The sequence below is a fragment of the Clinocottus analis genome, unplaced genomic scaffold, assembly GCF_023055335.1.
Source record: "Clinocottus analis isolate CAN_PGR_092001 unplaced genomic scaffold, fCliAna1.0.p SCAF_17, whole genome shotgun sequence".
Taxonomy (NCBI): Eukaryota; Metazoa; Chordata; class Actinopteri; order Perciformes; family Cottidae; genus Clinocottus; species Clinocottus analis.
The window spans coordinates 5,876,086-5,904,005 of NW_027175898.1; the positions used below are offsets into that span (position 1 = coordinate 5,876,086).

Here is a 27,920-nt window from a genome sequence, read left to right on the forward strand (position 1 = left end):
GCGATGCCCGTCACTCCTGCATGGGCTCTTTCACCTACCCGGACCAGGAGACCTGCATGAAGGCCAGCAAGTCAGGTGAGCTCTGTTCCCCCATCACACACGGATGTTGAAACACTAAAGCATGTGCACACACACACACACACACACACACAGAATCTGAGTCAGAGGGAATAATACTGTCCATTGAGAAGAGCTAATCCATAACAGATGTGGCTCTAAGGTGACTAATGCTACTTACATATCATAGTGATGACACACATGCTAAGACTTTATGTAGCGGTCCCCCACAAAGCCTTGAGTGGTGCCATTGTCTGTGACTCATTGATGACTGTGGTTTGTGTGTGTGTGTGTGTGTGTGTGTGTGTGTGTGTGTGTATGTGTGTCCACGGCGGGATTTCAGAGGGTCGAAGGCATGAGCACCGGGAAAGACACAGAGAGAAGTATGTGGGACCATCCAACCCGGCCTGCATGTTCTCTGGGTGTAACCTGACCTCCGAGGGCTGTGTGTGTGAGTCTCAGAGCTGCCACCACCACTTCTCCTACATCAACCGCAGCCAGTGCCAGGAAGCCGCAGGTAACCTTCACATGACCTGAAACGAGAACTGACAAACCACACAGCAGCATTTATTCATTTTCAACTCATTTAGTGTCGAAATGTGCAAATTTGTACTCTAGTCTGAAGTGTCTGTGACTACGAAGTTACTTTTCAACAGGATTTTATCGTTCATAGAGTCCATGATGAATATAAACATTGATATAATGTATGCTAGAGCTTTGCCTCTCTTGTACAAGTCACCATCTGCGTGGAACAGAGAATTCCTTGTCTCAGCCCGTTATGTGTGACAGGAAGCATATTGCCGGAAACCAATGGGATCCGTGTGACTATAAAAGTGGTTACATTTTATATTAAGCAATGAGTTCCTTTAAAGATCAAGTGCTTAAGAGTGTGTGTGATTGCACAAATTGATTTTCCTGAATATTTACGTCGAGTCCCTGCGAAAGCAGAACAGGCACATTGCATAAATCACTGCACTTCCCATGATGCCATGGGAAAAGTAACTGCGGAGGAGGTTTAGGGAAAGAAAGAGACCGATGTAATAAAACGAAAACAAGAAGGAACGATAGAAGATGGGAATCTGACTGACAGAGTAGCAACACCAAAGTCTCAAAAAGCTCCACAGATGGATGCTTAAAAAAACGAGAGCGTCTCTTGAATGATGTGTGACAATTCAAGAATGTGTGTTTTTACCTCCACGCTTCGCACCCTCCGTGATTGACACTTCTGAGTGCAAAATGTTATTGGCACAGAGAGTTTAGCTTCCTCATTTGGGCTGTTAGGTGTCTGGTAGAGAGACGGGCGCTAAGTGTCTCCTGACTGACAGTTGCTAAATGGGACAGGACTGCTACTGAGTGAACTCACTGCACCGCTGAGTTCGTTGAGTAAACTTCTTCTTACTCGACAAGCAGGAAGCCGAATCCTGAAGAAAAATGTCCCACTTCAGTAGCGAACAGATTAAGTCCAAAGTCTGTGACTGTGACTGTTTTTATCTTCATGTTGCTCCCCTTTGATACTCTCTTTGAAATGAACTGACATTGCAGACGAAGAACGGCGATTAAGATAGACAAAACGATGTCTGGCAACGTGCCACGGTAACATATTTGAGATTATTTAGTCTGCAAATATCACAACATTTACACTCCAGCCGTGTGGATGTTCCCGATCAGTATGTCCCACAGGAAGTGTGTTCGTCAAACATAATATTGTTTAGACGTAAAATCATTGAGGTCTAGCGCTACAGTGAAAGATATACTGCCAGCTCTCTGTTTTGTAGCCCCCTCATCTACAAAGCGGACGGTGACAGTTTAAACTCACACTAGCGAAAACTGTAAACAACATTTTTCAGCAGCTTATGAGTTCTGAGTGCAACACACCCGCCCTTCTGATGGCCCCTCATTAAGGAAGAGACCATGATGTGTGCGTCTGTTATGTCTGCAAGTATTCATGTGCATGTAGACAGATGCACACACGTGGTTATATGTAATCACGTGTGTGTTTGTGCTGTCTGTGTGTGATAATTATATTGTTTGTCTAGATGTTCCCGGCAGAGATTTTCTCTCCGTCTGTCACCAGCACGAGCATCCTCTGCGACCAGACGGGGACTCTGTGGTTAGGATCTTATTCACTCACTGCTGTTGGACTCCATAGAGACCGCGTCCATGAACCGCTCCTTGTCTTGAGACACAAGCGGTTATTAAGAAGTGTTAGCATGCCCTGCGAGTGTGTGACAGCAAATGTATGCCCTAAACCGACTCCCAGAGCACGAAAGCTCCACTAATCAGCCTTCACGCACACGCACACACACACACACACACACCCACACACACACACACACACACACACACACACAGCAGTCCCTGTGTCCCAACATCAGTCAGAACATAGATACTCCTCTCCAATAAGCTCACACATGGAAATGGTTTGACCATTCACGTTCTCTCTGACTCACTCAGTGGTCTTGTTAGTTCACCCCTCCCCTGTGACACACTGTGATCTGTTAAAACTCCACATTTTCTCTGCTCCACCACTGTTGGTGTTCAATCTCCTAACGTTGCTTCGTGTTGTTTCAGCGGGATCCTGTTCTCTGCTGGTCTTCAAGACGCTGATGTAATTCAATCAGAAGCAACAGACGTAATGCCCACATGTCAGGGAAAGAGGATGTGATAAGTATAAGAGAGGGAAGGGGAAGGCAGACACACAGGAAGATAGGCAATCGCAAGTGAGGCCGACCATTTTGTTGAGGTATTTGTCTCAAGTACAGGCCCCAGGGCCTTGGTAGGGTGGTGTGCAGTAATTTTACACTGTAGGATGGTTTACATATTTCATTTGTGATAAGGCTCCGAAGTGCTATTTTAAAGGAATTCCCCTGCTGTTGCTCACTGACGGAAAAAAGCTAGCTTTATGGAAGTGTTTAGATGATTCATACAACTGGCATCGCTTCATACTAACATTTGCTCAGAAATAGTGACCGTTGAAAACCCAAGCAATGCAGAAGCAGTCAGGTTGTCTGCTTGTTTGCCCTTGTAGGCCGATAGTGTGGCTAGAACAGAGTAAACTATGTCTCTCACAGGCACGTGGAAGTTCACGAGCGGTTCATCAGACGAGGAAGCAGTGCCCACTACGATGGCATGGCACAAACTGAGCTTGTTCCCACAAATCTTCCCACCTTTGCCACCTCCGCCCTGCCCTTCTCTGCCCTTGTGAATGAACTGTTAGTTCTGCTTGGCTGCAGCCTCTTTGTGGCAGAGCTATTACTGGCCAAGCCAGACCGCCGCCACCGGCTGGCAGGGGCGCGAGACGTCTCAGCGCTGTGTGTTTGTGTGCCGTCTGCGGAAGCCGCGGCCCCCTGTTGTACCCTGCAAGCTGCTCGTTTCCCAGTGTGTGCCTATTTGTATGTGTGTGGGTAGGGATTTCAAAGAGGAAACAAAAGTCCTGTGTAGCGAATGAGACAAAGAACTTCCCTTAATGGCATGTTGGGATGGCTGTCTACCCGCTCACGGCTCATGGTCTGCGGCGAAACCAAACCAGCAATAGGCCAGCAGTAAAAGCCAAAACACACACACACGACGTCTCGGACCATTCCTGCATGTCGCTAACCCTCACTCCATTCACTAAATCTTGACCTAAAAGCCCAGACCCATTCCAACTGCTGCTTAAGTCAACTCCTTTAGTTCCCAGTTATAATTCATCCATCATCCGCCATTCTTTTCTCCTGAAAGGGAACAAATCCAAACAGCCAAATCCAGAAATAACTTAACTGCCTCTTCCACAATGTATTCAACACCCCGGGTCTCCATACATTTGGTGCATGTTTTGAACTATAGTGTTGCTTGAGTGACAATACATGTGACAACTATTCAATCATGTCTTTTGTTAGACTATGGTGGGTGAACCTCGGACCCTCTAAAAGGGTCCTGGGGAGGCTCCCCTTACATTTTACACATACATGCATCAATCTGGTGCACTATGAGAGGAAAATGAATAAGCTAGTTTAATGAAGAACGTTGCACTATTGTAAACATTTGTGTACTTTTGTTTTCGCAGTGGTGGAGTGTAACAAAGTACATTAAGGCTCATTAAGTACTGTACTCAAGTACAACGTTGAGGTATTTTCAGCCCACTATTTCCATTTTATGTAACTTTATACCTCTTGCCCACTCTATTGTAGAAGGAAATATTGTACTTTTAACTTCACTGCTACTTTGGTAGTGATGAACACATTAATGCATCAATAATTATAATCCATTGATATACGCCGACTGTAAATATATTATTTTAAATAGGCCATTCTGCGTAATAAGTATACTTTTACTTTTGTTACTTGAAGAATATGTTGATGTTAATAGTATGCAGTATTTTTACACTGTGCTGTTTAAATAATGTAATCATGAAAACATTGGCTGTGTAAACATGAATAGTGATGACACTGCAAAAAGTCACACTCACAAAGTATTGACGAGCCGCGGTCAACGTTTTAAGACTTCGCCAGATTGCGCACTGAGGACAGTCTGTCCTTCCCTGCAAGAAGCACTCAGTTCATGGCCCCTGGAAGCGGCACTACGGGGTGCTGTAAAGCTGATACGGCCAAAGTCATGATCCACTTTCACCTTCGGTGCCAAACAAGAGCCAGTGGAGGAAATGCGCACGTGGAGAGCCAGCCAGCCAGCCCGCCCGTTGAGAATTGTACAAATATTTTTAGTTTGTTATAAAACTATGGCAGAGTAAAATGGACTATGGCGGGCCGTCCCAGTCTAAGTAATTATGGGAAACGCGCTGCCCAGTGCTTTATGTTCAGTAACCTGTAGCAGAGTGGAAGCTTTTTGTGCCCGGTGTAACGATTAACCATGCCTCGTGTTGAGCACTAAAGCACTGGCTCTTTAATAAGATTGAAGTCCCTCACGCTGTCGACCATTGGCCTAATCTTCTTGGCCATCTGATGGCGAGGAAAGGGTGTGTTTCAATGGAATGTACACTTTCTGTGCACACACACACAAACACATGAAGAATCCATGTGCAAATGTGCACCTACATGTGGACATACTCATTACCTCATCCAAACATGCTCATTCACAGCTGCCAGCGGTGTTACTCGGGACACTGAGATCACGGTTTTCATCTGCAAATATTTAGCCAAAGAGCGAGAGAGCAAGGCGTGCAGGCGGCAGATGCTGCCGGCTGCTGCGTGCCTTCGCCCGTCTACCTCAAGATTCTGACCACGGTGTGAAGTTCCTACAAAGTGTTTCGGCCTGATGACCCCGCCGGTGCCTTTTGGCCTGGACCCCCTCCCAGACCTGCTGCTGCGGTCCTCACACACACATACTCACACACGCTGATAACCACCGGGAACAATGCTGACTTTCTCAGCTCTAACTGCTGAGGGCACTGGGCCACAGCTTTACTCGAGAGACGGCCCTGATGTGTCCCTTTTTTGCGGAGCAACTTTATAAAACCTGAGGACAGACCAGAAACCCACGGAGGGCAGCTGGACTGAGACAGCTTTGTTCTCCGCTGACTTGCTTCCAAAGTCAGTCAGTGAACAGAACTCACATTGTGCGCATTTTCCATGAGTAAACTCAGGCTGTCAACACAGCCTCCTCTGCATGGCCGAGCCGCTCTGGTTTAAGGAAAGACTGCGCTCCTTGTACCCGGGCTTGAAGAGAAGGAAAACCCATTTAGATAGGAGGTGTTTTTCTTTATTCAATGAGCTGCTGAGATGCCAGAAATATGCATTGTTAACAAAAGAGACCATTCTGTGGTAATTAAGCAATTTCCGTATCCCGCCTCTTGCAGACCAGCGGTGTGTGTGTGTGTGTGTGTGTTTGTGTGAGACTGTTTATTGTTGCAGGTTGTGCATTGAGGTCAAAGGTTGTCCATTCTTTGTTATACTACAGTTGCTGATGAGCATATTGCCTAATCTGCAGAGAGAATTTATCAAGCATACCAAATCAGGCCTTTTGTGTTTGTGCAAACTGGAGTATGGCCACCATTGTGATACGAAGATTGGTTCTGTGGTTGCTGACTCTCTAATTACAACCATTTATGCTCAGAGATAGAACACAAACACCACAGGATAAAATCCATTTGCTGCTGACTTTTCTCATCCTCTCCGTCTGCCTATTGTGCTTATGAATGTGCCAGCTAGAAAATTATATTAATTGGACCTGCAAGGGCTGGACTATTTCCATGGATGGATACAATTCTATTCATTTGAATGACAATGGTATGTCTGCCAGCTGCTTTTCCCAGCGCACTCTAACCCCAGTCATTATCACAACTGAAGGCGTAATCAGCCTTCTCCCGGACACATACAATACATAGAAAGTGTTTGTCGGAGCAGAACGTTGCTGAAGATCGTCCCAGGGCATTCTCCTTGGCTTCAAGCAGTGTGAGGTTTTCATATGCAAAACCAGTCTTCAACTGAGCAGCAGCAGACTTCGTTAGACTTTATTGGAAGTAAAACATTCACCAATCAGCGCTTCCAACTGAAGTTTATTTAACTCCTGCTTAGGAATTAGGCCAAAATCCGTTAAAAGGGCTGTAGCCTGCCTTAATTCAGGGGTTTTCCCTTCATTTTCTATGAGACTATTCAGCTACAAAGTTTATCAATGAGCACTTTGTGGCAGTCCTCACTGTTCCCAGGTTGCTTGAGTAAACAGTACAGTACAGATACCTCACACTCCTGCTCTATTTATCTGGAGCCAGAAAAATTCAACGTTTCCCCTATCCTCAATTTCATCTGTCAGAAATGTTACACCCACACACAGCAGTCACAGTCATAAGACCCTCTCCTCCATGTTTATTCTAGGTCAGGTAGGCATCAAACGGGTACCTGACCGAAATGTCGGCAGAGCATCTTAAGGGCTGGAATGGTTGACAATATACGGTTTGAATTAGAGGTCTGGCTCTGGAGTTGAGGACTGGCAGAGCAGAATCATTATCAGAAGATCAGTAGTCTGAACCCCGAACTGCTCACCAGTTCGCTTTCCCACATCTTGTGTCAAAACCCAGAGGGATCCATTTACAGGTCTTCAAATGTCAGGGATGAGGCACATCCTCTGAGAGACTCATGTTGCACTGCGGAGCCAGGGCCAGTCTGGGAAGACCATCAAGAAAACTCTGCTTCAGGGGAAACACTACCAAAACCCCGAGCTGTTACGCAACCTCAGCCTTTATCAGTCTCTCTCGTCAAAAACCATATGAATGTAAAGATTGTCAAGTATTCCTCATAACCAACATTAATAAGGAATCCATTTGTTGACACATTTTCTCCTTTGATTTAAACCAGATAACCAGATTTTCCTCTTTCTCATCCATCATTTCTGATTGATGGGAAGTTAATGCTGAATTTCCACTCTCACTCTCAGCTGTCAACGTGCGACAAAGTGTGTATTTACTGTGTTTTTGGTCAGTGATTGAGAATTATAGGACAGGACATGCAACGGCTTTCCCCAGTCCTTCTCTTCTGCCTGCACTGTATACATTACAGTGACACTGAGAACCAAAATAAACACATCCCTTTGGGTTGGGTAATCCAATCTTTGTAAGGTAGCTACTGTTCTCATACAATGGCGGTACAGAGGGGTGCTCCACTTTTCTTTTCCTGAACAGGCTCCAAAACACACCCCTGAGCCCCTTGCCCAGATTTCCAGTACCCCTGCACCTCTTTCCCCTTTAACAAGGGGTATCAGAGCCATTATGTTGGCTCTGGCAAATGAAAAGACAAACACATCCTGGTATGCTAAGTGAAGGGGAGATTCTAAACTGGCAAGAAGAAAAGCTCCGCTGAAGGTTGGCTGGTATTAATGACTGGTTTTAGAGCGTGAGAGGCTGTTTGGATTGTGCGCCTGGCTGGGTGGGATCAGAGGCCCGTAGACAGGATATGCACAGAGCCTTGTCGTGTCTAGAGCTCCGCTCTCACTTCTCTGACAGGATGCTGTGAGGCTGCCACGGGCTGAAGTAGGGATCTGATGACTGTGCACAGTTTGTGTTGGGTGACTGTGTGAACTCAGCCTTTAAACCGTAACACAAGTAGCGCGGTTCTAAAGTGACTCAACTGACACTGCAAGAAGCCCCCCCCCCACCTCCCACCCCTCCACACACACACACATACACACGCACATGCAAGCACAGAAAAACACTGTGGGGACTGTCAGAGTCTACAGCAGTCGAAGGTGTTGTCTTATGGCGAACTGTTAAAAAGATGCAAAAGCCATGTCCCCTTCAGCATGCGACATACCCGCCTGTATCCTAATGTGAACCTGCATCCATTACTGTGTGTTTCAGCGGAGCTGAGGTGTGCCGGGGTGATGTGTCCTGCCCTGCCAGTGCCCTCCTGCCCCAAGGGCTCAGTCCTGACCAAGAGTTACACGCCCCCTGCTGGTTGCTGCCCCTCCATACTGCCCCAGTGCACTTGCGACCTCCGTGCCTGCCACAAGCCACAGTGCCCGAGCGGACAGCGCGCCGTGCCACTCAGTCAGGCCAGCGGTCAGTCAGGAGACTGCTGTGATGTCTTCGAGTGCCAGAAAGGTGATTGCATTGAACTTCACGCTACACAATCTGCTTTGATTGGTCTCCCACTGGGGGTAGCAATGGCACAGTCGGTGTGAGATTCATCGCCTTTGAGGAAGCAATTATTTTCCTCAGGGTAAGGCTTTCCTCCCTGCTGACCTAATGTCCACAGATGAAAAGGAAAGTTGCTGATTGGATAATTACTGTTGGGCTGTTTATCAGGCCGGGCAGCTGCCCGCCAGGGTTAAGACTAAGGTTCAAAGACATTTTTGAAGGGGTGTATCCACAATATTTCTATTGCTTGAAGGGATATTAAATATAATGGGTCATTTAAAGCTAACTGCTGGTCTGAAGTACACTCTTGTACCATTTTCTCACTTGGTGAGAAAGAGACAGGAAATGCAAGAGAGCTAAGCGCTCTTTGACGTGGCCCAGAGGCAGCCAGGAGAGTCAGGAAGGCAGGGAGGGGACCTGTGGTATTGGTCTGTTTACTCTGTGCTCCCAACAAATATTCGCTGTTTTACCAACAGAACAAATTCCCATTCTGGCCCCTCCACATGCATAAATGAGTGCCGCGTCCCGGAATTAATGGACTTAACGAGCCCAGTGACCAGAAAAGTGCTTAGGCTACGAATTTGCTCAACAGAAGTGCAGTGTCAAAGGGTTCCTGTCTGGTCACACGTCCAAAGGGAAAAGGTTCAACAGTTCATTGATGGGAATGCTTTTTATGTGCTCCAGTCTGCCAGTGGGGAGGGTAATCGAGTCCGGCAGGCCAGCGGGGGCTGAATGGCGGCCGTGGGGGCCATGGGATCAGTGTTTTGATAACAAGTGTCTGCTGCTCTTTGGGCCTGGGGCTTGATGCCTTTTGTGCTGCGCCTACCGTCCGTTAGGCCTGCATGACTGCGCAACGTGTCAGAAAGCTCCACAGACCGGGACATGGCCAAGGACACAAACTGGGCCTCGTAGTCATCACTCCGGTCCTGCATTGGCCCCCAAAGCACTGGCTAAAAATACTGTATCTTTTGCATATTAAGAGTGAGTTGCTTTCAAATACCATACGTATCCTCTAATGGAACGCCCTTTAACACGACCCCCATGGTCCATCCGCTCAGCCATGGACTGATTAACTTGTTTCCATTGCCCACTTGGCCGACCATCGACTCTTTCCACTGTTGGCTGGAGAATGGCTGCATCTGAGTGGCAGAGCAAGCCTGGCAGCATCGTCCTGACCTGACGTCATCTGATGTTACAGATGATCCTGTTTGGTTCTGTTTAGCCGTTGCCTGCTGTTTATCAACACTTAGCTGGCAAATATTCTCCATGTGTCGCCTGTAGTAATTCCTGGGCGCAGAGTAGGTTCAGGGCTGCACATGCTCTTTTGAGATTTAGGCTGGTGTTGAGCAATAAGGCTGAGATCACCACGCTAAGGATCTCAGGGGGGTGATCTTGAGGTTGTTCTGATCACGCAACAACCGACATTGATCAGTGGTTGTTGTGAAATAAGCTAAACTTGTATTTCTACACTGTCATTTGATATTCAGAGCTGATCAAAAGTATCAACAAACGATTGAGTTTAACAAATTACACTGTGGTTTTGCTTCATTCAGCTGTAAACCGTGAGAAGCGCCTGTATGACAGTCAGTTATGAATGATTTAGACAAACATAGGGACAAGCTTAGGGTCAATGTTTTATGGCCAATCCATCTCCATATTCAATCCTCACCTCAATTTAGAGAAGACTGAACATCACAAAGCATGACTGGAATTTAGACTCTCTGCCGCAAGTTGTTTTAGGGATTACCATTAACAAACACTGCGGAAATCACATGTGAGCATCCCCTCATGTGACTTCCTCTTGCTTCTGTGAGCGTTAAAAAACGTTGCCGAGCCTTTTGATTTCAGGCAGCTAAAGTGCTTATTGAATTTTCTCTGCTTGGTTTAGAAAGAGATTGAATGATTAACAAATGGTCCCAGCTCCACTTTAAACGTAGTTGGCCCACCTGCCTTGAATCACGGTGCAGTGCTGGTTGTCGGGAATTGTCTGCGTTCAAAGGTTTGGAGTACAGATGCCGCTGTAACCTTCCGGCTCTCATTAATAGAAACTGCTGGTCCCACATCTGCCCGCATCTGTGCAATACATTTACTCGCCTAACTAGTGTAGCTACTCCTCTGAGTCTGGAGACTTTCTTACACAATCACATTGCTTCACTTCCCTAATGTTGGAGTGGAGTTGATGAAAAGTTGCTGCGTAGTTTGTCAAGATCTCAGAGTGTTGAGTCACCTCAACCAACGCGGCTCATTCGGCTGTGTAATCTAGTATTACTGTTGGGATGTCACACTGTAATCCTTCTGCTACTCTTGGTTTCAAAACTACCACCATTTGTTTTGAATAATTCACCACGTCATTTAAATTTTGTGGAAATTGCAACTTGATGTTATTGTAGATATTTCTCTACAGATTCAGCCTTCAAAATCCGAGTGTGTAATTAACTGGTTTTCTTGTACGCGATCTGCTCTTTACCGGGCTTGTTTGTCGACAAGACCGGACCTTGGTTTTCTAACAGTGCCGTAACTAAGATCCTTTTATTTCATAGCAGTGGAAAGAGGTACTAAGCGCTTGGATGCTTTTGGGAAAGGCAGGTCCGAGCATTGATTCCCTCCACCTGCCACCAGCACACTGAGCCCAGATTCTGCCAAAGCCTCAGACCCACCACTGTTTTCTTTTACTCGTCACTGCAAGAGTTCGACGCCTTTTCAAGACTAGATAGATCCCTGTGAAATTCCTCTTCATGGACTTGGCTTGCCTCATTGTCTGATAAATGCCATTCCACCCCACAGGCTTAAGCCATCAGTGTCTGCCTCAGCAACATTTAGTTCAAATAAACATTTCCATCAAAAACAGAAAAGGAATGGATGTGTTTATGCATTTTTAATTGATTGTATACAGTTGTGATAAGCTCCCACTGATCAAGCTTGACATTTGTGATTAAAAATTGCATTTTTCTGATATATAGTCATGGGGAGAAAATCCTTGAGTTAATCTTTCCAAGTGTACAAATGCACCAATGGACACGTGACAGGGTACAAGGCCTATGCTTCAATTGCGGAGTGTTATACATTTCCCACATGCTTCTTTCTCAAAGGTTGTCAGCAGTTGTCTTATTCCTCTTTAACTTGTTCTTCTCCTCAGTCTCCCCAAAGTGCGTCCACAATGGGAAGGAGTTTTCTGAGGGACAGGTGTATCGCATGGACCCCTGCTGGCTGTGTCAGTGCCGGGGAGGAATCTCCTTCTGCTCCAAGGCAGAGTGCGCTGAGCTGGACTGTGAAAACTTCTACATTCCTGAGGGCGAGTGCTGCCCTGTCTGCATAGGTACACACGGTTAGCTTTTTATTTTGTTAACATGTGGCAACTTATTGCTTCACTTCACACTATTAAAAATTGGGATATTCTGATTGAAGCTTTTGAGGTTTAAGCTACAGATGATGTGGAATAGATGAGAAGGCCTGTGTGGCCGGCTGGCAGAGTGGAAAGTTTGTGCAGGTAGAGGGGATATCAAAATTCAACATGCCTAACACTTACATCCAGTGACCCTACTTTAATGGCTTCCTCATATAACCAGTTTCCACAGTTGTTAACATACCTGGCAAACAAGACGCACACTAAAGAGCCAACCAGGGATTCATTTCCACTGGGGAGACTCAAGAACATAAAAAAAAAACTCTCTTTCACAGTGTACGGCTTTGCTTTGTAATATCTGGTTCTGGCTTAATGGGGGGGGGGGAATCCAATTGCAAAACACATGTGTTCAAAGCCAGGTAGGGAGCTCTGATATGCGCACTTGTTAAAAACGAGCATGCAGCGCACATGGCGACCACATTACAGTCTGCCAGAAGCCAGTGGATGGAGATGGTAGCTGGTTTTAGCCTCTAGTCGCTGGGCGACAGTAGATTGGGCGCATGAGAGCGAGGGAAGAAGACAAAGAGCAGGACGGCATAGGAGATTATGTTCAGGCGGTGTTGGAGGTACCTGGAATATGTACATGCATGTAGATCGGTATTGAATGCTTTCATCTCTACTCAAGGAAAGCTGCTCTTACTTACTGCTTGGTTCTCTAGATTAAGAGATGTATTTAAGGCTAGCTGGTTGTAATGAACTCATCAATATGTCTTACAGGAGATTAAATTCCTATTTGAAATAGCTATTAATGATAAACCCATAGAAAAGTATCACTAGACACTTGCTAAAATGCCCTTTAAAGTTTCAAAATAAGGCTCATACAGCAGCGATAAAGAAAAATGGATCCTGACCAAGTTAATCACTGCCAGATGGAAGGAACTTCAGCAGCCAAAACTCAGCTGGGATCAGATAGGGCATATAGGACCCCCTGTGCGCAATACACAGCACCCTTTCTGCCTCTGACACATATTCAGTAAGCCGCACCAAACTCATAAACAGAGAAATATGGACACGGTTTAGTTCCACACTGACACACCCAAAAAATGCTGAAACCTAGTTCTAACCTGCCTGCGTTAAAAATAAACAGCGAAACAAAAACAATTAAAACTGTTTATAGTAAATGGAAAAAAGGGCTTCCACAGTCGGGCTCAAGCATTAAACACCACCTCAAGCTGAGCACAATGGCCTCACAGATTGGCTTTGAAACTGTGCCAAACTAATTCAGCTCTCAATACAAAGTGCTTTCTTCTGCTCCGGACCCAAAACTATCAAACACCTTCAACCTCAAGGGTCACGGCTGCAACTCACATGGATGAGTTCAAGCTTTCAGTCAGAAGGTGAGCGGACACTGTGGGGACCGGCGGTTATGAATGTCATCACCCTTTTGTGTTTTCACAATGATCAAATCTCTCTCAGGACATCGCGGCAATACCCTAAAACATGTTTTAACTTGTATCCCTATGTATGTTGTCGTAAAGCCAGGGGCCTCTCCCCACTTGTAAATGTAGATTAAACGTCTAAATTCAACAGCTCTTGGTGACAAGCCAGTTTCCATATCTGGTTAGCTCCCTCATGGAGTATCCTGCTCGCTTCAGCTCGGCTCTCACTCTGTCTCCTGTTAATTCAATTACAGTAGAGGATGTAGTGTACTGTACATTGGACTGTAGCTTGGCTTTGAATACATGTCATAGCCAAACTAAACTATACATGACTTAGCTAAAAAAAAAAAAAGATCAAAGACTCCACTCCTATTTTTTAACCTGAATCAACAATTAGGGTTGAGGGATATGGAGAAAATGAAGTATCACAATATTTTCGAACAGAGACCTAAATGACGATACTGAAGGGTTGACCATTGGTGCTTTTACAAAATGTTGACACAATGAGATTATAAATGTTCATTGGTTATGTGGAAATAATGACTAAGTGGTTAAAAGCAAACGACAGAACAGCTAGAACATTCTGGTGAGTTCAGAAAATCACATCACCTTACCAAACCTTTCCATCTAAACCAGGAACAGACAACAGTTTAAGATATCCAAAATCTAAGACCATACCCAGTCTCATTTCACAGTATCAATATATTGCTTACCCCTACCCACACTGTGTCTCTCTGACCTCTCAGATGTGGAGTTACTGTCGATGGACAGCACAAAGGCCAGTTGCTGGGTGAATAACAAGCTGCGGGCCCACGAGGAGCAGTGGAAAGAGGACGACTGCACCTTCTGCCAGTGTGTGGATGGAGAGCCACACTGCATGGCCATGGCCTGCAAACAGAGCTGTCAATACCCCGTCAAGATCCCCGGAGAGTGCTGTCCCTTCTGTGAAGGTAGAGATTTGTGCCGGCCTTTGATATGAATCATATTTAATGTACAGCTCATAGCTACGAGGTACACGTTAGCCCACATACCACATGTCGGAGGCTCCTGTGGCCCCGCAGCTTCGCTACAGAGGCTGTGTCGGCATGGGCTCATTAAAGAGGAGGCCACAGAGCATTCTTCAAGCTGCAGGGTTCTTTGTGTTCCTTTATTACCCTTGCCCGCCAAAATGAGACCCACCTGTGTGTGTGAGCCTGTGCCGCCCCTTTAACGCACTAGGCTGCATAATTGAAGTGGATCCTTTTTTTTGTTAGCGTAATTAGTTACAGCTCGTTGGGCCGCTCCTCCCACCGAACGTGGCAACATCCATTTGACGGGAATAGCTATGGTGCTACATCTGTGCGTTCCAAACTGTCCTCACATACTCACAATAAAGCTGGCCCTGATTCAAGAGGACTGGGCTCACTTCATACCAGGGAACCCTTTGTTGTCTTCCCCGGTAGTCCTCGAGCTCCAGCGTGCTTTGTAGACACATTCAACTTATTAATGGGAGACGGTTTCAAGCAATAAGACGGAGAGGGAGAACCCCCCCCCCCCCTACAGTGTGACCCACCCAGGTGTAATTGCTCTACATTTATCTGTAATCACTGTTTAGTCCAAAATAAGAGCAGTGTAAATACGTAGCTATTATAGTTGGCACAAAAAGCATCGATGAGGAAGAACACCTAAGGGGATCCGAGCACAAAAATATGTAAAAAAAAAACACAAAAAAAACGAGAGAGAGTCATAACAGAAATCCCAGCTTGTTCTTTGTATAATGTTGCTCTCATGCAAAGTTCTTCCCCTCCATCATCTCTTTTGTTCCCTAGAGCCTTCTTACGAAACAGTTAGCCCCCTGCTATGCCCTCCCCTTGAAAACTGCTCCTTGTCAGGGAAGGACTGCCCCTACGGCTTCCAACAAGACACAAATGGATGTCTGCTTTGCCAGTGCCTCAACAGTAAGTTCACTTTCCTTGCTTTACGTTGAACTTAAGGGGTTAAAGTTTCAGGGACTGACTCGCAAAAGCATGAACATACATCTCTTCTGACATGCTGATTCTTGTATTATAATGGTGGACATACAGCATTGTAGTTAACCATTTGCTCATGCTGATTTCAACACAATTTACCAACCACAGCAACAAAGAACTGTTCCTATTGTGACAGTTTATTTGCATACTGGGCTACAGTCTTCATATGCTTCTCTGTCACAAGAATGTTCCCACGAGGAGCCCCATTGACACTTATGTCTTTGCCTTTGATGGATTGTTGTGCCCCTGGTCAGATGACCTCTCCCTCAACTCTTTCAGATGACTCCTGCCCTGACCTGGAAAAATACTGTTCCCTCCAATGCCCAATGGGATACAAGATGGATGATTTTGGCTGTGAGGTGTGCGAGTGCAGCATTCCCGTGCCCAAGTGCCGACCCTTGACCTGCACCAAGACCTGCCCATATGGATATGTGTAAGTGCGCCCTGTGACCCTGAGGGTTTCTCCTTTCTCTTCCGATCTGTCATCCATGTTTTTAGCATGTTTAAAAGCAACTTCTAAACGTATACACAAGTGGATCAGACCCTCTCAGTTTGCAGTCTGTGAATAGAACTGAAAGGTATTTTTAGAATCACCAAAGCAGACAACAAGGACATTTAAACAATATAAACTCGACAAGGGCTGCAGCCACGACAACATATATCTCAGAAAAGGAGAGACTGCACAGTTTTTCACACACTGCGTAGCGCATACATATAACTAGCCTACATTGCCAGGCAACAGAGTGGTTGTTGAACCAAGTTCCTCCGTGAACAAAGAAGTCACCGCACAAGCACGTTAGCAGACTTAAAATGTAGTGAAGTACAATGCTTGAGATGAATAGTAGCCTGCTTATCCCTTGGTGACAGGTGATTAGTTTCCTAATGTACAATGCAAATGACTTTATCAAGGGAAAATTGTTGCACATTTAAAATCTGTGTTTCAAAATGTTTTAGTTTTCATAAATTCCATTAACCTCCTGTTATGTTACCTCCAAGTTGGTATGGTTGGATTGGAAGTTCACTACTCATATTATCAAGTGATGCCCAGAGGTCAGTGTCTGTTTGTGACCAGTGTCGTGGTCTAAAGGAAGTGGAACAGGCTATAGCACCAGGAGTTTGACATCCAACATCAAAGGGGCTACCGTGGCAAATCCTCAGTCTCTAAATCTGTGTGAGTTGTTCACTGTGAGGTCCCCACCAGCCTCTCAGCCCCTTGCAACGCATCTCCTCCGAATCCCAATTTACCCGATCAAACATCTGGAAGTGCTCTCTACCGGGACGCTTGGTCTCCAGGCACCACTCTCATTTCATAAATCATCATGGCGTCTCAAAGCAACGATCAAAAACGCATCATCTCCACCGAGCTCTACGGAGCCAAGGCTCGAGATGGGCCCCGAAATGTCTGTGGGATACCAGAGGAGAGGGTGGAAGAGAGGATGAGGGGGACCCTGTGGGGAAAAGAAGAGCAGGAAGTCGTGGCTTTATCTTTCATAAGCAGCTGTTTAGGTCTAGCCTCAGAAGTCTGAAATCCTCTCAGAGCTGGCCAACCTGACAATGCAAATATGTCTTCTCACAGAGGACCTCTGCATGCAGCCACCACAGAGAAACAAAAGGCACAAAGGATCTCTGTGTTTATATTGGTGGTATTGATGACATCCTGTGTGTACTGTAATGTAGGTGCAGGCTTCCAAAACCGGATGAGTGTAAACTGCGTGTAAACTGCGTGTAACCACGTACTGACTGTCTGGTCCAGATGAAGAACTTTCTCAGTGTAGTTTCTGCGGCTGAAGTCATGTTTTCCATCCATTATAGCTCAAAATTCATCACTGTGACCTCACACGCTATGAATGGCATTCTTCTGGTCATCACAGATGCTGCTCACTGGAAATTGTGCAGAGCTAGCAGTGCCAGGGCCCCAGAGCCAGAACCCAAGAGCCAGGGCCCAAGAGCCAGGGCCCAAGAGCCAGGGCCCAAGAGCCAGGACCCAAAAGCCAGGGCCCAAGAGCCAGGGCCCAAGAGCCAGGGCCCAAGAGCCAGGGCCCCAGAGCCAGGGCCCCAGAGCCAGGGCCCCAGAGCCAGGGCCCAAGAGCCACGGCCCAAAAGCCAGTGCCCCAGAGCTAGGGCCCAAGAGCCAGGGCCCAAGAGCCTCCCCGAGCCCTTCCATCCCCCTGGAGCCCAAAGCGCTGCTTGGCATTCCACACACCATCTTTAAACAAAGCCTTGCTTTAAGGTCGCAAGCGCTCTCTGTCTCTGTATTTGTACAGTGAGGCACTGGCCAAGCCCTCCCAATGTTGTTTCAAAAGCTGTTATTGCCCTTTCAGCATAGATTGGGTCCACTGTTTGCTGAGACTGAGATGCTCGGTCGTCTTTATGGGACGCAGCACCGGCCATGGGTTCGAGGGCTTCTTTTATGTATGCTGGCCTGGCAGATGAAGATGAATAGAGTCATTACCCAGTCCGAGTGAGGCCACTGCTTCATAAAATGGGTATCATCACTTACCTCGATGGGGAGACGCGAGGGAGGGAGCTGACTGGGCGAGAGAAGCTGAATGAGACATGGAGGGACAGAGAAGGTGGCCTGGCCGAGAGACGTCTCAGTGTAGGTTATTCTTTCATCCAGGTTTTTCCCACTGTATCAACCTGCAGCTCATCCATGTTTCAGAAGGTTTATAGTTGTATCCAACTGGCCGGATTCCCTCTGAAGCTTCTGCACTTCCTATTGCTCCGATCATGCTGAGGGTATCGCTCGTTGCTTTGGTCCGACAACTTGACTTAGTTTCTGGTCAGTTTAGTTAAATCCTCACTTAATTTACAAGACAACAGCTTCTACCTGAGGACCAGAAGGCCCTATATCTCTCTCTTTCTGTCCTTCTCTGTACTCCGCCATCAACACACATACACACACATCAGCTCTTGTCTGACCGCTGCTCTTAGGGGCTCTTAAATGTCCGCCCAAGGCTCTTGGAGCAATAAGGATGGCATCAGAGTGAATTGAAAGCATCTGAATTAGCTTTAGATTGCTCCTTCCAGAGTTGTTGGGTTGGTATGATGTGCAAACCACAGAGATGTCACGTGTTGCCCTTTTATTAGGCCTTCTTCAAAGGCGGCTAATATAGAGAGGGGAAAGCCGGTCCAGATGTTTATTATACCAGTCTTGAACATCTGAGTTTCCCTCAATCACAACACCACGTTGCTCCCCAGATCTCTGTTCATTTCGGAGATATCCTCAATGTGAAGCCAGTTTTTGAACTATTCAAGCTGCACCGACGGGAGTGTCTTCTGCTTTTACTTCCTGACATTTGTTTCAAGTAATTTAGTTTTTAATGTGTTTGCTTCATCGTTTGATGCCCCACAGGAGGAACAAGCACGGCTGTGAGATGTGTCGCTGTATCAAGTGTCCTCCCTTCACCTGTGACAAGCACTGCAGCGACGGCTACAGACAGAACAGGAAGGGCTGCTCCATCTGCATGTGTAAAGGTAACCGACTGTTCTGACGGGATACGACCAATAGCAATAACGTGGCAATGGTTTGGGGATTGCTGATGCTTTCACAAGATATTGGGATTGATTATGGATTGAACAGTTTTGCTTACTGTGGATGTTCATGGTCCTCAGAGGATGAACATATTGACCATCCTATTGGTCACCAGTCTCAGGCCAAGACTTGTCCTCATACATATATGATATGTCAATATAGCACCCCTGCTTTCAATTGATCATAGTTACATCTTACGAGTTGTATAAATTCTGTACGGTTGTTTGGATGGACTGAGATACGAGAGCTCTGCTGGCAAGTTGGTTTCCTGTGACCTTCTGGTGCTCTTCTGAGGAGATCTTTATGCGTGCTTGTTTTAGTTCTCGTTGGTGTTTAGCTTCATTCACGGGTTGTGTGTGCAACTTTAATTAGATTCCTCTCCTACTAAGTTTAAAGCGAGTTTGCAGGCGCCTTATTTGTGCTGCGCCACATTTAAGAGATCTCAGAGATGTTTATTTTGCCAGTTAACAGTATTATAAATATTTCAGCTTCAAATATACTTGAGGTTTTCCTACGGTGAGTTGATCAGTGCAGCTGGCACCTCGTCTCCACAAATAGAGGGACACCACACAGACTGACACCTATAAACTGATGTTTACCTGATTCTGAAACTCTTGTACCAGTCTCTCTCTCTCACGACTGTGAAAATATTTAGGGATAGGAAACTTTTTTTTTCGTCCGTGTGTGTTTTTTTAAAGATTGAAATAGACAAAAAACATCTGTTTGGACTCTGCAACATCGTTCAGTTCACTGTTTGTTTCAGATCCCGGTGGATTCCTACCAACTTTGAGAGCCATGCTGAGTTTAACACATGCTGCTGCCGGGCCCCTTCATTGGGCCAATGTGTCCCTCAGCTACAACATATTAGTTTTTGTTTGTCAGTTGACAAAAGTTCTGGGAAATGATCAAGATTCATTTGTAGCTGGATTGAAAATGTATTATTGTGACATAAATACATATTCCTGACTCGGGCTTGTTCTTACATATGGAATGATAACCATTCACATCACTTAAGCCTCTAATGAAATTGGACACAAGACAATAAAAATGGCATATTACCTTAACAGGCTATGTTGGAATATACAGGAATATAACATACCTTAGCGGGCTATGTTGTCTTTTGAAGTTTTGCACAGCTGTTCCACAAGTCCCCAGCAGGCCCAGTGACGTCTGAACCTTTCATGTTTGTGTCTTCAGAAAGTAACCACGTCTCGAGCACGACTGCTCCAGCCCCAATTCCCAGCTATTGCCTCACCTCTAATGGGCACCGCTACGAGGAAGGTGACGGCTGGCACGACGGCTGTCGTGACTGCTTCTGCCACTCCGGACGGGAGATGTGTGTGCTCATATCCTGCCCCGTGCCCAGCTGCTCTAATCCAGTTGTGAGGCCGGACCAGTGTTGTCCTACCTGTGAGGGTAGGTCTCTGCAACTCGAATGTGACTTTATTTTAGACCCAGTTTTCAACAGCAATCAGTTTTTAAAGACTATTTCTGGTTCTTATAACTTGGTCTTATTGTTGTAGTTTGGGACATTATTCCTGTTGTTAGGGTAATTATTGTAATCAAGTTAATTGTTGTGATCTGGGAATGTGGCGACATCGCTCATGAGAAGAAACATAACTCAGTCTCACGGCTTTAAGCAAACCCCAAATATGAATGATGGCCAACTACAAAGGTCTTAACCGATCTGATTAATCCTTCCTTTGGAAAAAGCACATTCTACCAGTGGTTTAAGTTCAATTTTAATGTTTTTGTCATGTTTTTGTCAAGCCATTAACATCAAGATCACCGCTCCATGTGTCAACATTTAATATTTTACCTTTTGTACTACATCTCCACCAGGGCGGTTATGTTCTTGGTTTGTTTAGTTTGTTTGTTTGTCAGTATGACTACAGGAAAAACTACAGGCCTAATTGCAAGATTCCCTTGGATGAAGCCAAACATTTTGAAGTGATTGTGAATCACAGGGCGGATGCACAGTTTCACTTTCGTTAACATTGCCAGATAGCGTTTGGCCTTGGGGGAGGGCTGCGCTCTCGGAGTGCCCTTCATTTTAAAATTAAATTTGACACTCAATTACTTGTTAAAAATGTGTTGTAATTAATACACATGCCTGCTCGCATGCACACACAAACACACAATCACACATCTGCCAATACAAAGGATACAGTCCTCTATCAGCTCACTCAACAGAGAGCGTTGGATCAGTCGCCAGCTTCTAGGCCTCAGACTTGCTGGCTACCTAAACTCACTAACACACAGTCTCTGTCTGTTTCTCTAAAAAAGGACGGCACACTGATCCACACCCAGACTTTTTTTTATTTTTTTATTCACAACCCTCCGACTCATGCGGGATATTTATGGAGGAGTGACTCAGTTGGCTGTTCAAATATTTAGGAGTGAAAGAATGTCTACAACTTTCAGGAGCTACACACAATTTGCAGTCAGGGGACAACATGCTAACTCTTTGCAGATGTCTGCTACTCTGCTGGACAGAAAGATGTTTTCAACTAAACCAGTGTCAAAAGAATCTACTTGGAGACCACTCTGGCTTCTTTTTAATGCCCAGTAGTTCCCCATGCATCTTTATTCTAATAAACTATGACTCTCTTTGCTCTCTCTCTCTCGAGAGTGTACTCTCTCTTTACTTCATCGTGTCGGCGCTATTGTTACGAATGAATTGTTGTTGACTCAAATGTGAGTTTGATATGGCACACACATGACTGTTTCCTTTCTTTCCTTCTCTCCTCTTCCTACTGTAGATGAGTCAGGCAGCGGTCAGCTAGAGGGGATGGACATGGTGGTGTGCAGAGCACCTGGGGGGGAGTTTTATGTGGAAGGGGAAACCTGGAACCTGGACGAGTGCACACGGTGCACCTGCAGGAAGGGACGTGTCCTGTGCGACACCGAAGTGTGTCCCCCGGCTCTCTGCCAGACACCGATCAGGACCAAGGACACCTGTTGCCACGTATGCCCAGGTAACAGAATAAACGGCAAAAGGAAAGCAGTGGTGATTTCAGATAAAAACCCAGCGAGCTTCACAAGTTGGGGTAGTGGGTGGGGACATATATATCTGTTTTTAATGTGCTATCAGCATGTGGTTTTGGAAGGTCTTGCATGTTGCACTCTGTCGAGCAGTTTAATGTCAGGCACACGGTCTCATAAAGAAACCAGCCAAGACCAGTTGGATTCACGTAGTGCTCCTCCAGGCAGGCAGCAGCATACGTGGACTACTTTCACCCAGTGGTCCAACACCGGTGGTTCATCCAACTCTCTTATAGCTGGAAGGGTGAGAATGTAACGGATATCACTGAATCTCTGCTCTTCCTCCGGTTACGGGAATAAACTTTGACACAAACATCTTGGCGAACGCAAAACCACACACATATTTTATTTACAACAGTACCCAAACACTCAAGCCTCTTCTCATACACTCAGCATCAACATATCCCAAGTACTCCCGAGCATGAGGCCCACAAATCAGCAATGCATGACTGCGCCTTAGAGCTGCTCCTTGAGAATGCCGGCCCGCCTTATCTCCCTGCATCTCCCTTCACAAAAGCAGATTGTCAGAGGCCAGCCTTTGATATATGTATGGGCCTGGTCACCAGGAATGTGGGAATAATACACATCTCACTGACAGGCCCTGTGATGTATGTATACAGTAGGGTAGTGCAGTGTGTACACGCTAACTAAAGTCTTTGGTCATGAGAAAGCCGTAGCTCTCAGGGCCGCAGGGGTCTGATGAGAGCGAGCGATAAGGCCTTCGACTGAGCTGTGTTCATGTTCAACATACAGTAAAGCATCTTCTCTCAAATGTACTGCTAAAGCACCAACAACCTTAGTGGATTGAGATGTTATACAGCTGGGATAAGTGCATGAGTCATGTTGAAGCAGGCCACTGAAGAAGCAGCTATATATAACTCTGACAAAATATTTTTTTATCCTCGGAAAATGGCAATTCTCCACAAGCTAAACTTAGGCTATAACATTACATTGCCAACTCATATTAAGTGAGGAAATAATCTGGAACACAACATAGCACACAGCCCTGTGTCTTACCTTAACCCTTTGTGTATTTTTATACATGTGTGCAACCACAGAGGAGAAGCTGAGCCCCTTGCTGCCAGTGAACAACAGCCAGCAGGAGTACTGCATAACCAGCGATGGAGACGTGCTGCTGTCTGGGGATTCCTGGAAGGCCAACGCCTGCACCAGCTGCACCTGCAACAACGGCACCATTCAGTGTTTCTCTCAGCGCTGTCCGGCCGCCAACTGCAGGGTGCCCGTCTTACGCAAGGGCCAGTGCTGCCCACACTGTCTGGGTGAGTACGGAGGTGCGTCTCCTCAAAGAGAAAGCGGCCTTTATAAGTATTTGCGCCAAAGATGCCACTTTTAGCATTACATTCAAAATAAACTCAACAAAACTGCCGTCCTATTTATAACAAGGAGTCACACTGGAACAAGGCACAGCCTGTTGTTGGGAAAGTTATAGTTCATAATGCTACATGTCAAAAAGAGGGCGTGACTGAGGGAAGGCCAGCTTCCAGACTCCATGTGTATGCGTTTGCTCGTTAGACGCAGCCACTCTGGCGCTACATGGGCAAACACACATCATTCGCAACAACATTCCATGTGACATACACACACGGTCCGCTCGGAGCAAAAACATTCCTCGAGCATCCGCACATTCACACGTGTTTCCTGTCCCCGGGTGAGTCGGCCCGCAACACTCTCTCTGTGGCGGCACAGGAAGGCAAAGCTCCATGTCAGCTTTTCCTATAGAGGAAAACCTCAGCATAGGCTCCCATTGTTCACCCTGACATGTTGCCGTTTTCTGGTCTTTGTTTTTGTTATTCGCCCTGTGGACCACAGAGCTTGTGACGTAATGCCTTTACAAAGCCGTACAGTGGAAGTTAAGGGGACGGTGCCCGTAAACACAGCTCGTTAACAGAGACTCTAGGTCAATACACCAACGCTCAGTTGGATATGATGATGTCTGAGATGGTTTTTTGTAACCGATTTTATCCCCGTCTGAACAGAAATGACGACGTCAGTGCCGGTGATGGTGTCTACCAAAGCCCCCAAGACAACAGCCACTAAGACAGTGGAGAGTGAGGTGTGGATCACCACTGTCACTGTACCGCCCGTCATTGCTGATACAGGTACAGCTCATTGAATCCCTCCACACACACTCCTCCAATGCACTGAAGGAGTAACCCCATCCTGGTCATTGGCATCATTGTGTGAACTCTCCCTGCAAATGTGTATACGTGGAAAGAGTGTTTGGGACACCTTGGTAAATGAGTAAAAGTTAACCTAATACTCACGCTGAACTAAACCAATGCTTAATGGACACTGGCTAAATGGGGTTTCTCTTGGAACACCCAATTTAGATTTGGTAAATGGGATGGGCACTATCATAAAAAGCTTTCTGCGGGACGGATATCTGATGTCAGTGTTGTCCTGTGTCCCACAGATGAGCCAAGCTTGGGTGAGAATTTCCCCAGCCAAACAGAGATGGCCGTCATCTACCAATCAGCCGCCTGGATCCTGGCAGGTCTCCTTTTGGCCATCATCATCTTTCTCGCCGTGGCGTTGCTCATCAACAAGAAAAAGAAGTGGGTGCAGATGTCCTGCTACAGTGCACCAAAGAAGGTGAGACGTTAATCCATGATTTATATAAAGCAGTTTGTTGTTTTTGAAGGCTTGAAATTATGATAAATTAGATAGACTCCCTCATATTAATATCGTGGACAGTGTTAACCTGAGGCTGGGCCACAGGGAGTTTTCCTTGCTTCTAATACCAGTGATAAAATTTGACATTAGGCTGCACTTTCAACTGGAACAAGGTCATGTCCATCATTAAGTCTACAACTCGACCATGAAATGAGGTTGTCGTGTCAGAATACAGAGTCTTATCAGAAGCCATCTTGTGCGAGCTGACATACATTATTAAGCTTTTCATCATCAATCAGCGCCGGCGACTTGAACGATGTCTAACAACATGGTGTTGTGCTCGTTCTCCTTTTCCTGCTTAGACGGTGATCCTAAAGAAGCACGTCAACAAGAACTCGGTGGTCTACATGGAGCCCTCCAAGGAGAACAAATTTCAGAATGTGAAGAACGACTGCGGCATTATCCATTTCTCTCCAGAAACGAGCTCCACGTGTGCGGACAGGATGACCATCCCCAGGGCCAAGCTGAGCATGGGCAACAACTGGACGCCGCGCTAAAAGATTTTTTTTAAAGAGACGCCGCTCAAACTCTGCAGATCAGAGCTGTCCGGCACCTCCCACTCCCTCACTGCTGTATCCATGGTGATTAGTGCAACGGTGCACGCATCCTCGCTGCCTTGTTCCCACCCTTCTGTCTGTGTGAAACTGAGGATGCTCTGCGAGAGACAAAGCATGTGACTTCTGTTTCTTTTAATATATTGTCCATATTCTTTTTTTTTGGTGGAGCGAGACGATGGGAGGTGTACGGACGGGTGGACATATAAAGGACACAGCCACTCCGGGCTCTGCTTCAAAACAGAGAGGGAGGCAGCCGAAGAGGCGCCTCTGTAAGAATCTGAATTTGACTGTGAACATGCTATTATTATTGCCTATTATTGCCTCCTTTGAAACTGGAACTTTGAGGCAATAAGAGGAGCATAAAAAGCTTTAGGACAGGGGTTTGGGCCGTAGTTAAAAGGGGGTTGTAGAGGATGCTGCCCTCCCCATGACTTCAGTAGTGCTTTGTGGATGTAATCATTTTCATTAGCAGGGAGGCCAAAGGAACTGATAATCCAGTTGGATCAAATTGGGTTAAGCAGCCAAATCAAGTCAATAGGCTTCATGTAGACCCCGAGATCCACCCCCCTGCTTTAGAACGTGTGGTTTCCGTCTTAGTTTTTGTATATTTCTACGGTAATTGTTCTAGTTGTAGTGTTGTTTTTGGCCACCTCTCGTCAGAAACATTGTAAAAATGCCAGTCGAAACATTCCCGCGATCAATGTTCAGGAAGGACACGCTTCCCAAATAATAGCCTTGTTTCTACCTTCAAATGATCAGAGTCATTCCATTCACTAAACTCAGCAATTCTACAAAATGAAACCTGCGAACCTTTTCTTTCCGAACTTGTCCGCATTACAGTAGCGGCAGCCAGTGGGCTTCATCCCATCAGCCTCATCCGACCCCGGCTCTTCCAGAAGGAATCAGTTGTACTTCATCATTACAAAAAGTGCAAAGTTTAAGTGACGTTCATCCAGGAAGACGCTTCAGCTGGACCCATAAGGAATGTGATACCAGGCCTCCCTTCATAACTTTGTGTGTGTGTGTGTTGTGTGTGTATGTGTGTGTGTGGAGCTACTGTTCACACTGAATGTTAGAGATAGTATTGATTCATTTTTAAAGCCTTAATTCTATAGCCTTAATGCATATCTTGTTTTCATTTAATAACTGTTCACTGATATCAAGGAATCTAAAAACAGTAATATATTCACCCTGTATTAAGATGAACAGATATTGTTGTACAGTGTCACTGATGGTTCTCATCAACCCTTCAAAATCATGATGTGAGGTGGAAGAGTGTATAGGGAGCTCGCTAGTAACTGTACGTACTGGTACACATCAGAGCATTTTAAAGAGACGTAGCACTTTTCTTTCTTTGGAGCCAGTGTTTTTATTTTTTTTTGAGAGAGAGCTCCCTGCGGGATTCTTGTAGGGATAAAGTCCCTAATCAGGGATTTGATCGGCATATTAAGCCCACAGAGATGTTAAACCACTCAAGTGAACACGCTGTTGCAGCTAAAGGCTCCGCACCAATCTGATCAGCACAGGGAAGCATAGAAACTGAGACGCGTTACGAAACTAACTGGGGTTTCATAGGAAAAGGGTTTTGGATCAGAGTTCTCGATCCATTGCCAATTTCTCATTACAAAGACCGCTCCCATGCCAAAATTGGTTGGAAAACCAATTTATATCAAAGTGTTTTAGTAACTCAGTAGATTTGTGTCTGTTTGAACCATGACCATGTGCTTTAAAATGAAGAGGCGACTGTAAAAGCTTACGCGATTCTTTTTTCTTCTATCTGTAAAAAGAAAAAAAAAAAAGTAGTTTAAATTAGTAGGACAGAAGAGTACCTTATTTATTTTTTCACATAGCTTTATTTATTAATACTAAACTATAGTTTGAGTTTTTCTTTTTTGAAAAATGAACTTTTGGTAGCCAAAGCTGCTGTACATTGTAGACTATTTACCATTTCTATCTGCTATATCCTATACAACCTTATTTATTTTATTGTTGCAAAACCTGTAAATATGTTTCCTAGATGATGAACTGTAACATTTACACTTATTTTGAAAAATAAATGTTTGAACCAAAGTGGCCCGCACCGATCATACTTAAACTGGCTTGGAGGAGCAATTCCCCTAAGTGCAGTGATGTCATTCAAGATGGTTTCCGTTAGTGGTTTTTGACTTCACTCATACAACTGTGGGTTCATGCACATCTGGTCTGAAGTTGTGCCCCAAATGGACTTTATCTAAGTTCTCCAAGTTGTTTTAAATCTAATCATTTTCTCTTGTTCTCTTATCTCAGTAGCACTTGCAGATGTGTTTAGTGGTGGTAGGTTGTTTCTGAGGGAGGTCTTCGAAGAGTTGAGAGCTCGCGAAGAGCAAGGACACTCATCCATCCGCTGTGCTAATAAAACACAGAAAGATATGCAGGCCAGAGCTGGAAACATGGATAATCCTCAGCGCAGACTGGGCTGTTGTTTTGACTTGTCCGTCGACGCTCGCTCTTAAACTTCAAGGTGAGGAAGCTCCTCCGGAAGGATCAACTAAGTAAACCTTTCGGTCAGTTTCCCAGGCGTTGAATCCAACTACTGCAACACAGTCTTCAGACTACGCAAAAGTAGAGATATTTTAACAATTTCTGACTCCAGTGAACAATACCTCCATTTATAAGTATGAGTTAAAATAAGGATAAGC

General features: G+C 45.6%; 1 protein-coding gene across 1 annotated transcript; it reads left to right on the plus strand.

The window, feature by feature from the left end:
- crim1 (cysteine rich transmembrane BMP regulator 1 (chordin-like)) lies at window positions 1-27,294 on the plus strand. The gene is made up of 14 exons (XM_068580349.1): window positions 1-75; window positions 401-574; window positions 8,342-8,584; window positions 11,757-11,936; window positions 14,149-14,352; window positions 15,211-15,339; window positions 15,691-15,844; window positions 18,767-18,888; window positions 20,144-20,362; window positions 21,709-21,924; window positions 23,050-23,271; window positions 23,989-24,111; window positions 24,426-24,604; window positions 24,988-27,294. Exons 1-14 carry the CDS (start codon window positions 21-23, stop codon window positions 25,180-25,182), a joined length of 2,415 nt encoding a protein of 804 aa, XP_068436450.1. The 5' UTR covers window positions 1-20; the 3' UTR covers window positions 25,183-27,294.
- Window positions 27,295-27,920: the final 626 nt, after the last annotated feature.